General features: G+C 42.8%; 2 protein-coding genes across 2 annotated transcripts in view; one reads left to right on the top strand and one right to left on the bottom strand.

Annotated features, from left to right (window-relative positions):
- The window catches only part of EMC7 (ER membrane protein complex subunit 7), a 19,575-nt gene extending 16,783 nt beyond the window's left edge, over positions 1 to 2,792 (bottom strand). Inside the window, exon 1 of the mRNA XM_017857446.1 lies at positions 2,456 to 2,792. Within this exon, the coding sequence (XP_017712935.1) occupies positions 2,456 to 2,778 (323 nt within the window). The 5' untranslated portion in view covers positions 2,779 to 2,792. The remainder of the gene's footprint in view (positions 1 to 2,455) is intronic.
- A 42-nt stretch (positions 2,793 to 2,834) lies between these two features.
- Positions 2,835 to 5,127, top strand: PGBD4 (piggyBac transposable element derived 4). Its single transcript, XM_017857445.1, has one exon. The coding sequence runs from the start codon at positions 3,358 to 3,360 to the stop codon at positions 5,113 to 5,115; it is 1,758 nt and encodes a 585-aa protein (XP_017712934.1). The 5' UTR covers positions 2,835 to 3,357; the 3' UTR covers positions 5,116 to 5,127.
- The last annotated feature ends 8,487 nt before the right edge of the window (positions 5,128 to 13,614 follow it).

The raw sequence follows: 13,614 nt of genomic DNA, 5'->3' as shown, positions 1-13,614 counted from the left end.
TGTCTGAAAATTTCTATAATAAAAGTTCAAAAAAGTATAGAATATAATATTACTATGTTAAAAAAAAAAAAAAAAAACCCTGAAAACTACCTGTCCAAAAACAGAGGACTGGTTAAATAAATTATGGCTTATATATATTGTGATGATAGCAAGAAATGGCATGAGGAATCTTCAGGCCTAATTCCCTTTACCTCCATTAACCAAGTCCTAAGCCACCTCCAATAAGCATAAATGTAAGTCAAAGCTCTGTGCTAGTCATGCAAAACAGCTACAATACAAATTATCTACCCCTTTTCCAATAAGATTATCACCATAAACTCCTCATATTAATTCTCCATCAACCTCTCTTTTTTTCCTGAGAGACAGGGTTTTGCTTTGTAGCCCAGGCTGGAGTGCAGTGGCATGATCACAGGTCACTACAGCCTCAACTGCCTCAGCTCAAGCAATCCCCCCACCTCAGCTTCCCGAGTAGCTTGGACTATAGGTGCACACCACCACTCCTGGCTAATTATTTATTTTTTGTAGAGATGGTGCCCCACTATGTTGCCCCAGCTGGTCTGAAACTCCTGGGCTCAAGCAATCCTCCCACCTCAGCCTCCCAAAGTGCTAAGATTACAGGTGTGAGCCACCATGCCTGGCAATTCTCCATCAACCTTTCTACATACAAATGAAAGAACATGAAATGGTATCAAAAGGTGTTCAAGAACATTAAGTGAAAAAGGCAGGTTACAAACTACTATATATTACATTTTACTAGTAAAAACATAAGTCATATGATTCCAAATGAAGCCGGAAAAATGGCAGGCACCATGGCTCACGCCTGTAATCCCAAAAATGTGACAGGCTGAGGCAGAAGTATCACTTGAGGCCAGGAGTTTGAGACCACACTGGGCAACACAGCAAGACCCTGTCTCTACAAAAAAAATTAAAAAATTAGCTGGACATGGTGGCGTCCGCCTGTAGTCCTAGCTACTCAGGAGGCTGAGACAGGAGGATCACTTGAGTACAGAAGTTTGAGGCTGCCATGAACTATCATATCACCACTGCACTCCAGGTTGAATGATGGAACAAGACCTTGTCTCCAAAAAAAAAAGATACAATGAAACATTAAGGGTTGTTTCCCTACTTTGTTTCTAATATACTATTTTCAAACAGCTGCAATACAAATTAACTACCCCTTTTCCAATAAGATTATCACCATAAACTCCTCACATTAATTCTCCATCAACTTTTCTTTTTTTCCTCAGAGACAGGGTTTTGCTCTGTAGCTTTCTAAAAGCTCTGCTTTTTAAAAGAACTGTATACAGCAGAAGAGTGGCCAAATGGTTAATTAAGGCTCATTCCTAAAGTTTTATAAGAACTGTATCATTAAAACATCATTAATTAGGGTAAACTCTAAAGAATGTCCTAATGCCATATTCTTAATGACAGATGGCAGTAAAATACTGGTTGTAAATTTGTCACTATGTATTAATCTGAGGTTGGAATTACCACTCAAGGGCACTTAGATGATCTGAACAAATATGTAAATCAGATATGGATTTAAATGTCCACATTTAAGTTGTCTGATGTTCAGATACCATTTGCTGGTGTACAAACCCACCAAAGGAAACACTTCCTAATTATTTTCTTTCAGTTTACAGTTTCACCTACCAAGTAAGGGTGGAAAGATTTAAACAACGTAGGTGTGCCTAGACATTTCGAAAGCAGGCTGCTGCAAAACTAGTGCTAACAAATTCGTCCTGTCTTTTAATATAGGCAGAAATCCCACTTCCACTAATAGCACGAAAGGACAGAAGAAACCAATGTAGAGAAACCCTAGTCTCACATAAATGACAAGTGTGATATATAGCAAATCCCTCGATGAATTCAAGTGTAAAAAAGAACAACAATCGCACCCCCAAGCCAAAAAAAAAAAGTGCTTTGATTAGGGATTTCAAGGCCTGTTAATTTTAGAAGCAGTAACATTAGCCTCCCAGTCTATGTCGTCACTAGAAGCCCTTTGGGTTTTGAGAATTCCCACCTGTGTCGCATCTTTCTACATAATATCAAGCTACCAAAAGACTGAAGTGAATGCAAGAAACGACTAGGTTCTCGGGAAACCAGATGAGATATAAAAGAAAGAATCCAACAAGAGACTAATAAAGGTCCACTTGTCCCCAGGGCCCAGGAATGATCGTCCCCACATGGAGCCAAAACAAGGTTGAAAATAACTGACTCCATGCTCTGACCATGGCAGGGGGTGAGCGCCTGCTATGCTCATTCCAGAGGTACAGGACCGGGAAAGGGAAAGCATCCGACTGTCTCCCAAGGTCTCCCGGCATAGACCGTTAGCGGCACCCTCCCCTTCAGTCTGAGACAGCGACGTTGTCCTGTCCTGACACTTAACTCTCCTGATGGGGACCCTGTCCGGCCTCCATCCCAGCCTTTTTCCCGCTGCCCTCCGGATGCTCACTTAAGGAAACCGACGTGCTCTTCTCCGTCTACGAGCACTCGGGCCGCCGAGATCCAGTCCTGAGGTTTCACCCCTGGAACAACTGCACGCCCCTCAATCTTGAAGCGATCTCCTATGCCGACCCCACTCCCTCCCGATCCCTCGGCAGCAGCCCCGGGCACCTCCGAGCTCTGGACATCCCCTGATAGCAGCAGCAGCAGGACGGGAAAGAAGCCCCACAGAGCGGCCGCCATGACAGCAGCTCTACACTCAGGCCGGCAGCCCCGGAAGCCCTCCCAGTCTCCCGGCCGCCACCGCCGCCGCCGGCGGCTTGATGTTGTCATCACTGGGCGCCCGTTTCTGTCATAAGCTGTGGGATCCAACCAGAGGGAAGAAATCATGGCGGATCGACTGGCGAGGCGGAAGTAAGGCGGAAGTACTGCCCTAAACTCCCGGCACTCTGGATTGGAAGGCGGCGCACAGTGTGTGTGTCAAGTGCCCATGAGGTGAAAGTCAAGTGTGTGTTGCTGTGGCAGCCACGGAGGCCAAGGACCTCACGGGAGTAAAAGATGACGAGACTGGCTTCGGGAGAAACACCATCCAGAAAAGACCTTTCAAAAAACTTCTAGAGACTCCCCAAGACGTATGAGATGAAAGGCTTCTGTGTGCGTTTAACCCATTTCTCCTTAGCCCCTTGATTACGCGCTGCTGTGCCGGCTACTGCAGCGTTTACGGCGAGATAACTCGTGGATTACAGTCCCAACCTTACTCCCAAAGTTTGCCACGAAATATCTCGCTTCTGTTATTTTCGCATGGTTCTGGTATATTGACTTTTGAAACAAAAGACATCATTCTGTTTATAGCATTTTGTTTTTAGTAGTGGTATTTCCACTTACAAAATACAGTAATTCTCGATCGCCGAAATGTCAAATCCTAGAAAACGTAGCATTCCTATGCGTGATGGTAATACCGGTCTCGAACAGTTGCTGGCCGAAGATTCATTTGATGAATCTGATTTTTCGGAAATAGACGATTCCGATACTTTTTCGGATAGTGCTTTAGAAGACGATAAGATCAGGCCTCTGTCCCATTTAGAATCTGATGGAAAGAGCCCTACATCATCTGACTCAGGGCGCTCTATGAAATGGTCAGCCCGTGCTATGATTCCACGTCAAAGGTATGACTTTACCGGCACACCTGGCAGAAAAGTCGATGTCAGTGATATCACTGACCCATTGCAGTATTTTGAACTGTTCTTTACTGAGGAATTAGTTTCAAAAATTACTAGAGAAACAAATGCCCAAGCTGCCTTGTTGGCTTCAAAGCCACCGGGTCCGAAAGGATTTTCGCGAATGGATAAATGGAAAGACACTGACAATGACGAGCTCAAAGTCTTTTTTGCAGTAATGTTACTGCAAGGTATTGTGCAGAAACCTGAGCTGGAGATGTTTTGGTCAACAAGGCCTCTTTTGGATACACCTTATCTCAGGCAAATTATGACTGGTGAAAGATTTTTACTTTTGTTTCGGTGCCTGCATTTTGTCAACAATTCTTCTATATCTGCTGGTCAATCAAAGGCCCATATTTCATTGCAGAAGATCAAACCTGTGTTCGACTTTCTTGTAAATAAATTTTCAACTGTATATACTCCAAACAGAAACATTGCAGTTGATGAATCACTGATGCTGTTCAAGGGGCCGTTAGCTATGAAGCAGTACGTCCCGACAAAACGAGTACGATTTGGTCTGAAGCTATATGTACTTTGTGAAAGTCAATCTGGTTACGTGTGGAATGCGCTTGTTCACACAGGGCCTGGTATGAATTTGAAAGATTCAGCCGATGGCCTGAAATCATCGCGCATTGTTCTTACCTTGGTCAATGACCTTCTTGGCCAAGGGTATTGTGTCTTCCTTGATAACTTTAATATATCTCCCATGCTTTTCAGAGAATTACATCAAAATAGGACTGATGCAGTTGGGACAGCTCGTCTGAACAGAAAACAGATTCCAAATGATCTGAAAAAAAGGATTGCAAAGGGGACGACTGTAGCCAGATTCTGTGGTGAACTGATGGCACTGAAATGGTGTGACGGGAAGGAGGTGACAATGTTGTCAACATTCCACAACGATACTGTGATTGAAGTAAACAATAGAAATGGAAAGAAAACTAAAAAGCCACGTGTCATTGTGGATTATAACGAGAATATGGGAGCGGTGGACTCGGCTGATCAGATGCTTACTTCTTATCCATCTGAGCGCAAAAGACACAAGGTTTGGTATAAGAAATTCTTTCACCACCTTCTACACATTACAGTGCTGAACTCCTACATCCTCTTCAAGAAGGACAATCCTGAGCACGCTATGAGCCATATAAACTTCAGACTGGCATTGATTGAAAGAATGCTGGAAAAGCATCACAAGCCAGGGCAGCAACATCTTCGAGGTCGTCCGTGCTCTGATGATGTCACACCTCTTCGTCTGTCTGGAAGACACTTCCCCAAGAGCATACCACCAACGTCAGGGAAACAGAATCCAACTGGTCGCTGCAAAATTTGCTGCTCCCAATATGACAAGGATGGCAAAAAGATCCGGAAAGAAACGCGCTATTTTTGTGCTGAATGTGATGTTCCGCTCTGTGTTGTTCCGTGCTTTGAAATTTACCACACGAAAAAACATTATTAAGTACCGATCATCATATACATCTGTTCCACTAGGATTAGAGACAAGTGCTGCTTAGAAATAACTCCAAGATTGGGAGGCCGACCTGGATGGATCACCTGAGATCAGGAGTTCAAGACCAGCCTGGCTAACATGGTGAAACCCTGTCTCTACTAAAAACAAAATTAGCTGGGTGTGGTGGCACATGCCTGTAATCCCAGCTACTTGGGAGGCTGAGGCAGGAGAATTGCTCGAATCCATGAGGCGGAGTTTGCAGTGAACTGAGATCACACCACTGCACTCCAGCCTGGGTGACACAACGAGACTCAATCTCAAAAAAGAAAAAAAGAAATCACTCCAAGAACAGTTCTGTTGTCATTGTTTGTTTCTTTCATTTTGTTTCATTTGAGACAGAGTTTCAGTCTTGTTGCCCAGGCTGGAGTGCGATGGCATGATCTCAGCTCACTGTAACCTCCACCTCCCAGGTTCAAGCGATTCTCCTGCCTCAGCCTCCCTAGTAGCTAGGATTACAGGCATGCGCCACCACATCCACCTAATTTTGCATTTTTAGTAGAGACTGGGTTTATCCATGTTGGTCAGGCTAGTCTTGATCTCCTGACCTCAGGTGATCTGCCCATGTGGGCCTCACAGAGTCCTGGGATTATAGGCCTGAGCCACCACGCCCAGCCCCAAGAACAGTTTTTATATTTTATTTTCACATTGAAAATCAGTCAGATTTGCTTCAGCCTCAAAGAGGGTGTTTATGTAAAATTAAATGAGTGCAGGCAGCGAGCTACACTTTTTTTTTTCCTAAATAGGAAATGGGAAGGAGATACTGTCTCTGAACAAAAATAGCTGGAGAAACATGTAACTGTTAACTAAGGGTTGCCTCTAGTGAAAAGGGTTGGAAGACAATTTATGTGATGCTACACTATTCTTCCTGTTGTAATTGCTTTACTGTGAACGTAACAAGGTTGTGCTGGGGAGGAGAGCAGGGGTTGATTGCTGCCAATGTTGACTGCCAAGATTTCAGACATCATTTGCTCCAGTCCTTTCGTTTTCTTTATGGTGGAAAGTAAAGTGACTTGCCCAAGGTCTTTGTTGGCCATAAACATCGCTGTCTTTACTACAGATTCCTACTGAAGGCAATGCATGTTTTAGCCTTGTGCACTCTTAGAGTTAGCATCCTGAGAAACAGTAACAGCAATTGAAAAAAGAGATTCAAGAGCCAAGTACTCAGCCCAGGCAGGGGATGGGGATGTGATGCCCAGAGCCACCCCTATACTCCAGTCTCCCTGGCATCAGCTACTGCAGCCCTGGGGTACTTGCCCTCATCTTTTTGCTGAAGATAGTTACTTCTTCATATTTGATCGCTGGAAGGAGCAGTACTGCTCAGAAAACACACACACACACACACACACACACACTTGACTTTGTTGTCCGCCAAATAAATCTCTTATTTGCTAGGGAACTGGTAGTTCAGGCTCAAGAAGTATATGGAGAAGGTTTATTTTCAATCTTTTTACTTTAAAATATGCCTTAGTTTTTGAATAGATAAGACATTCAAATTTAAGAAAGTAAAAGTCAGTTCAGAAGCGAGAAAGGAAAGATCAGTGTTGATTTTAATCAGACTGTGATGTACCTACTAGATACAGACAGGGCCAGCGGCAAGGCCGTCAGAAAACTTTTTCCCAAGGCCACACCACACCTGCAGAATACCTAACAACCATCTTCTTTTCAGTGATTACCACTTTCTTACCAATGACTTCGCTTTGTTCCTCGTGCCTCCGTACAGATTGCTGAGATACCAAATCCAGAGCCAATCTTGGCTTCCCTAGACACTCCTCAATAATTCAACAGAAGCCCAAATCTTGTAAAAGTTCCTTTCTGGGCCAGGCACAGTGGCTCACGCCTGTAATCCCAGCACTTTGGGAGGCCGAGGCGGGTGAATCACGAGGTCAGGAGTTTGAGATCAGCCTGGCCAACATGGTGAAACCCTGTCTCTACTAACAATACAAAAAAAATTTTAAAAAATTAGCTGGGCATAGTGGCAGGTGCCTGTAATCCCAGCTACTCAGGAGGCTGAGGCAGGAGAATCGCTTGCACCTGAGATGTGGAGGTTGCAGTGAGCCAAGATCGCACCACTGCACTCCAGCCCTGGCAATAGAGTGAGGCTCCTTCTCAAAAAATAAAAAAGTTTCTTTCTGTTCCCTCTTACTGTTACATCTTTGGTTTCTCTGATGTGGAGTCTTCCTTACAGCAGCAAGCTCATAAACTTGACTGCAGGTGTGTTCCTTGGTGGTCTTTATCTGATAGACTTCGTCACATGGTACAATATTCAAAAGGTATGAGTATACAAAAAAAACTCCCACCTACCTCTCTCCCTGGTCACCTAATTCTCAAGAGGCGATCGGTTGCCATTTTCCTGAGTATTCTTCCACAGATAGTCAACTGTCTACAGAAAAATATATACATTAAAAACAAGGCCAGGCACAGTGGCATGCCTGTATTCCCAGCTACTCAGGAGGTTGAGGCAGGAGGATCAGTTGAGGCCAGGAAAGCCAGGAATTTGAAGCTATAGTGTGCTATGATAGCAGGCCTGCGAATAGCCATTGCACTCCATCCTGGGCAACAGGACCTGTCTCTAAAAAAAAAAAAAAAAAAAAAAAAAAAAAAAGACAAAAAAATACTTGTAGTTTTTTTTGTTAAAAAAGAAATCCATACATGCATATATATGTATATACATAGTATGCTACCAGTTGTGTGGAAAAAAGGGGCAAAATATATATTTATTTAACTTATATACAAATAACATTCTAGAAATAAAATTATTGTTTAATATAAAATACACTAATATATAATAATGTATTACCTAACATATGATTATGTATAACTATAATGTGTACTGTGTTTTACATATATATTTCCACAGCATGCTACAAATGCAATTCTGCACTTTGCTCTTTTTACTTATCTTGGAAATCATCCTTTATTAGTACATAAATAGCTTCATAATTCCTTTTTACGGCTGTAAAATGTCCCAGCTTATGGATGGACTGATTCTCTATCAAGCAACATTAAGATTGTGGCCTATTTTACTATTCCTGATTTTGCTGAAGTGAATTTCTTTTGCCATGTGATTTCCACAGGTGTATATATGTAGCATAATTAGTACTAGTAGAAAGTAGAATTGCTAGATCAAAGAGTATGTGCCTTTGTAATTTTGATGATATTGTGAAATCTTCTTCCACAGAAGTTGTTGCAACTTTCACTCTCACCAGCAATGTGTAAGATAACTTGCTCCTCCATACCCTCACAAATAATGAGCTATCAAATGTTATTTTTGCCAAGCAAATAAATTAAAAGTGATATCTCAGTTTTTGTTTGTTTGTTTTTTGAGACAGAATTTCACTCTTTGTTGCCCAGGCTGGAGTGCAGTGGCATGATCTCGGCTCACTGTAACTTCCGCCTCCCTGGTTCAAGCGATTCTCCTGCCTCAGCCTCCCGAGTAGCCTGGATCACAGGCACCTGCCACCACACCCAGTTAATTTTTATATTTTTAGTAGAGATGGGGTTTCACTATGTTGGGCAGGCTGATCTCGAACTCCTGACCTCAGGTGAGCCACCTGCCTCGGCCTCCCAAAGTGCTGGGATTACAGGCATGAGCCACCATGCCTTGCCCTTCTTGTTTGTTTTGAGACAGAGTCTTGCTCTGTCAGCCAGGCTGAAGTGCAGTGGCACCATCTTGGCTCACCGCGGCCTCTGTCTCCCAGGCTCAAGCAATTCTCCTGCCTCAGCTTCCCGGGTAGCTAGGATTACAGATGTGTGCCACCACACCCAGCTAATTTTTGTACTTTTAGTAGAGATGGGGTTTAACCATGTTGGCCAGGCTGGTCTCGAACTCCTGACCTCAGGTAATCTGCCTGCCTTGACCTCCCAAAGTGCTGGGATTACAGGTGTGAGCCACCAGGCCGGGCCTCTTCTTGGTTTTTTAATCCCTCTTCAGCCATATGGTGAATTAAATCTAAGTTGTATTGTAGGATTAATGGAGAGCAGCTAAAGAGGAATAAAGCCACGTGTTCAGCCAATGATAGTTATCATGAAGAATAAATGGCTCAAAATCCTAATTTTAAAATTCCAAATGCTGATTTTAACATCAGTACATGTTGAGCTGAGCCCTGAGACAGGCCTTTGTTTCAGTCCCAACCAGAGCAGAAGTAAGCATTTTTGGAACCATAGGAAAAAGATTATTTGAGAAATAATGGAATGGGACAAAAGATTATAATGTGCTACAGCTCTCTGATCATTACACTTTCTAAACTGTGAATATAATTTTACTTTTCATAAATGATTTCATAAGTTGCAAAATTTAGAAATAATGCCGAAATAAAAACAGCTTCATCCCAAGTTTCCTGATTTTTTTTTCCGTACATGTTTGATGACCCTTCTTTGATGGTGGTATCTTAGACACTTGTTCAGTTTCTTTTTTTTTTTTTTTCTTTTGAGGCAGAGTCTCACTCTGTCGCCTAGGCTGGAGTGCAATGGCGTGATCTCGGCTCACTGCAACCTCCACCTCATGGTTCAAACGATTCTCTTGCCTCAGCTTCTCAGGTAGCTGGGACTACAGATGCCCGCCACCACGCCCGGCTAATTTTTTGTATTTTTAGTAGAGACAGGCTTTCGTCATGTTGGCCAGGCTGATCTTGAACTCCTGACCTCCAGTGATCCACCCTCCTCAGCCTCCTAACGTGCTGGGATTACAGGCTCGTGAGCTACCACGCCCGGCCTTGACACTTGTTCAGTTTGACTAACAGGTAATCAGTGCTCATCATAATACCCCCCATAGGAGCCGGGAAGTGTACTTTTCAGTGGGACAAAAGGTGGAAGAGGACCAGCAGTGAATAGTAACTGAGGTCTCTGTATCCCCATTTCTGCCTTCCTTTCTTCCCTTCCCTTATTGTCACTCATACTAAATTATCCAATGCTTCAAACTCCTCACATGCCAGGCTTATACCTCTATAGGCATCCCATGGAGAAGAAAAGCCTGAGTAGTGTTTTCAGGTAGTGCAAAATTCTGTTATCTCTACCATTTTCCAGGTAGCCAGAGGAATTGTATAAGATTCAACTCCAAATTATGTGTTTTCCCATAATGTAGCCCTTGGACGCATGCTTTATAAAATAAACTATAATCATAATAAAATATTTTAGAAAGATTTTGTTGGATTGCTCAGTTTGGTCCAGTCAGATCACTTTTTTTTTTTTTTTTTTTTTTTTTTTTTAATGGAGTCTCGCTCTGTGCCAGGCTGGAGTGCAGTGGCGTGATTGCAGCTCACTGCAACCTCCGCCTCCCAGGTTCAAGCAATTCTCCTGCCTCAGCCTCCCTAGTTGGGACTACAGGTGTGCGCCACCACACCCAGCTAATTTTTGTATTTTTAGTAGAGATGGGGTTTCACCATGTTGGCCAGGATGGTCTCGATCTCTTGACCTTGTGATCCGCCTGCCTCAGCCTCCCAAAGTGCTGGGATTACAGGTGTGAGCCACGGCACCCGGCCCAGCCAGATCACTTTCTACTCTTACCCTGCTTTGTGACCTGGAAAGGGTGGACCTTTAAGGGCTGCAAAAATTCAGTTCCATTTCCTTCTGGCTTCCTGTTGGGTTCAGCCAATGGGAGCTATCAGTAACACATCCCTTGCAGTTTCTCTTAACGCTCCCAGTACTTCAACAATTTTAATGAAGGGATAGTTTACAATCGCCCCTTTTGAGTGTTTCCTTTCTTTTCTGCCAAGACCCTGACCCATATGTATTTCAAGTAGAACTACATATGTTTATTATTGCAAACAGTGTTAAAGTCAGAAGTGATCAGTTTACTATCCAAGCCGTTCACTTTTCTGCCTCTTCTTTTTTTACTGCCTAGCTCTTGACTTCACATCATGGCCACAAGGGGGTGAACAAAGATAGGGACAGAAACAAATCTCAAAACCCATGCTTTAGGAACTTTTATAAATGTTCGATTATACCAACAGAAGTTAACTGGGGTTTACAGGTAATATTTCTTTTTTATTCAGTGTTCTTTTTAAGTTTCTGTTTTGGCAACATTTTATAGTCAGGGAAGTATAAAGCTATTTTCAAAATAAAAGGGGAAGTAAACTTGCTAAAAATATATAATAGAATTTATTTTGAACTCTTAAAGTTGGAATCTGTGAAGAAACGGTTATCATCTTTATCTGGACTTTTCATGATCATTTAAAGCAACATCTTCGGGGACAGTTTCGGCCTTTCCCCCTCTCTTTCAGTATTCTGCTTGTCGGCACTGATGTAATGGTGCTTTTTAAACTATTCTGCACACACTGGCTATCTATTTACATGTAAGAGTTAGTCAGTTATAAGGTATGACTACAAAGTAACGAGGATTATACCTTTAGCCACTTCTCTTTTATATTTAAATCAATGGGTTTGTGGTTTTGTTTTTTTTTTTTAATAGAGTAACACTAGCAGAATGCTTGGGAAACTTCAGCTGTGCTAATCTCCAGATACCCCATTTACTTTAAGTGATTTTTGAGCTTTAAGTTTTCAAATCTCATTTACTTCAAGTAGACTAGCTAATCTTTTTCACTCCAGTAAACTGGAGCCAATTCCCATAATATTTTTAAATGCTTGTCATCCACTAGGACTGTGGATTTGGCTTTCTGAAGTTCCCTATGAAGTCCTCTGAAATCGGATGGGTCATCCATCATTCTCAGAGGGAATTCAAGATGAATCCTAACTTGCCTCAGTGTCCTGCAAAAATAAATTATAATGGAAGGATTTCACGTTCCTCATTTTACTCTAAATTCTCATCCCTTCCACCAAAATTCAGTGAAAAACATAAGTAAAATAAATTGTGAAAGCGTGAAGATATGCTAAATAACTTATAAACATGAAGAGGAGGCAATCATCTTTGATATTAAGAAATGTTATAAAATTATAAACATCCCAAGATATTCTAAAGTGCTTTGTAAATGCTAAACTGTAAATATTGTTAGTTACTGTAATTGAACAAGAGTAACTAAGAAGTGAAAGCGTTAGGGGGAAGGAGTTATGTTGCACTGACTATGCTTTGTGCTTTTAGGTTCTGCTGGCCTGGTAAACCCTGCTTCTCAAATGGCCTGTGGTACAGGTATAGAGATGTTCAATGCACTATGAGGGACACAGGCTAAAGGACTGGCTCTAAGACCAGTCACAGAACTTAAGCACAGTAAACTCTAGCTCCACACACGACATCCTAAGCCCTCCTTGTATAGTCTCTGTGTTGCTGCCTCACATGCCAGCCCTTATAAAGCATTAGTGCTCTATTTGTATCTCTACATAATAAATGCAAAAGCTGGATCTCCTTCATGCCTCTATTAGGGTTTTACTTAAAAAAAAAAAAAAAAAAAAAAGCTGTGGGCTGGGCACAGTGGCTCACACCTGTATCCCAGCACTTTTGGAGGCCCAGGCAGGTGGATTGCCTGAGCTCAGGAGTTCGAGACTAGCCTGGCCAACATGGTGAAACCCTGTCTCCACTGAAAATACAAAAATTAGCCAGGCATTGTGGCACACCACTGTAATCCCAGCTACATGCAAGGCTGAGGCAGGAGAATCACTTGAACCCAGGAGGTAGAGGTTGTAGTGAGCTAAGGTGCGTCGTCACCCTCCAGCTGGGCAACAGAGCGAGACCTTGTCTCAAAAAAATAAATAAAAATTTACTATCATCAATGTGCAAATGGGTGGATGATAAAATTTAATCATCTCAACTATTTTTTATTAATTGGGGGTTGGGGGATGATGTCTTACTCTTGTTGCCCAGGGTGGAGTGCAATGGCGCCATCTCGGCTCACTGCAACCTCCACCTCTCAGGTTCAAGCGATTCTCCTGCCTCAGCCTCCCGAGTAGCTGGGACTACAGGCGCCCACCACCGCGCCTGGCTAATTTTTTGTATTTTAGTAGAAACGGGGTTTCACCATGTTAGCCAGGATGGTCTCAATCTCCTGACCTTGTGATCCACCTGCCTCAGCCTCCCAAAGTGCTGGGATTACAGGCGTGAGCCACCGCGCCCGGCGCATCTCAACTATTTTTAAGTGTACATTTTAAGTGTACATTTCAGTAGTGTTAAGTATGTCACTGTTGTAAGTATTAAGTTATCGTTGTTGTAAAACTAATCTCCAGCACTTTTTCATCTTGCAAAACTGAAACTTCACCCGTTAAGCTCCCCATTTCCCCATGTCCCCATGGACAGCCTCTGGCAGCCACCATTCTTTCTGCTTCTGTAAATTTGACTACCTTTTTTTTTTGTTTTGTTTTGAGACGGAGTCTTGCTCTGTCACCCAGGCTGGAGTGCAGTAGCATGATCCTGGCTCCCTGCAACCTCTGCCTCCCAGGTTCAAGCGATTCTTCTGCCTCAGCCTCCTGAGTAACTGGGACTACATGTACACGGCCACCACTCCTGGATAATTTTTATATTTTTAGTACAGATGGGGTTTCACCATATTGGCCGGGCTGGTCTGG

The sequence above is a fragment of the Rhinopithecus bieti genome, unplaced genomic scaffold (genome assembly GCF_001698545.2).
Source record: "Rhinopithecus bieti isolate Rb0 unplaced genomic scaffold, ASM169854v2 scaffold_44948, whole genome shotgun sequence".
Classification (NCBI taxonomy): Eukaryota; Metazoa; Chordata; class Mammalia; order Primates; family Cercopithecidae; genus Rhinopithecus; species Rhinopithecus bieti.
The sequence above is the reverse complement of the archived record's forward strand: the minus strand, read 5'-3'. Positions and strand labels throughout refer to the sequence as shown.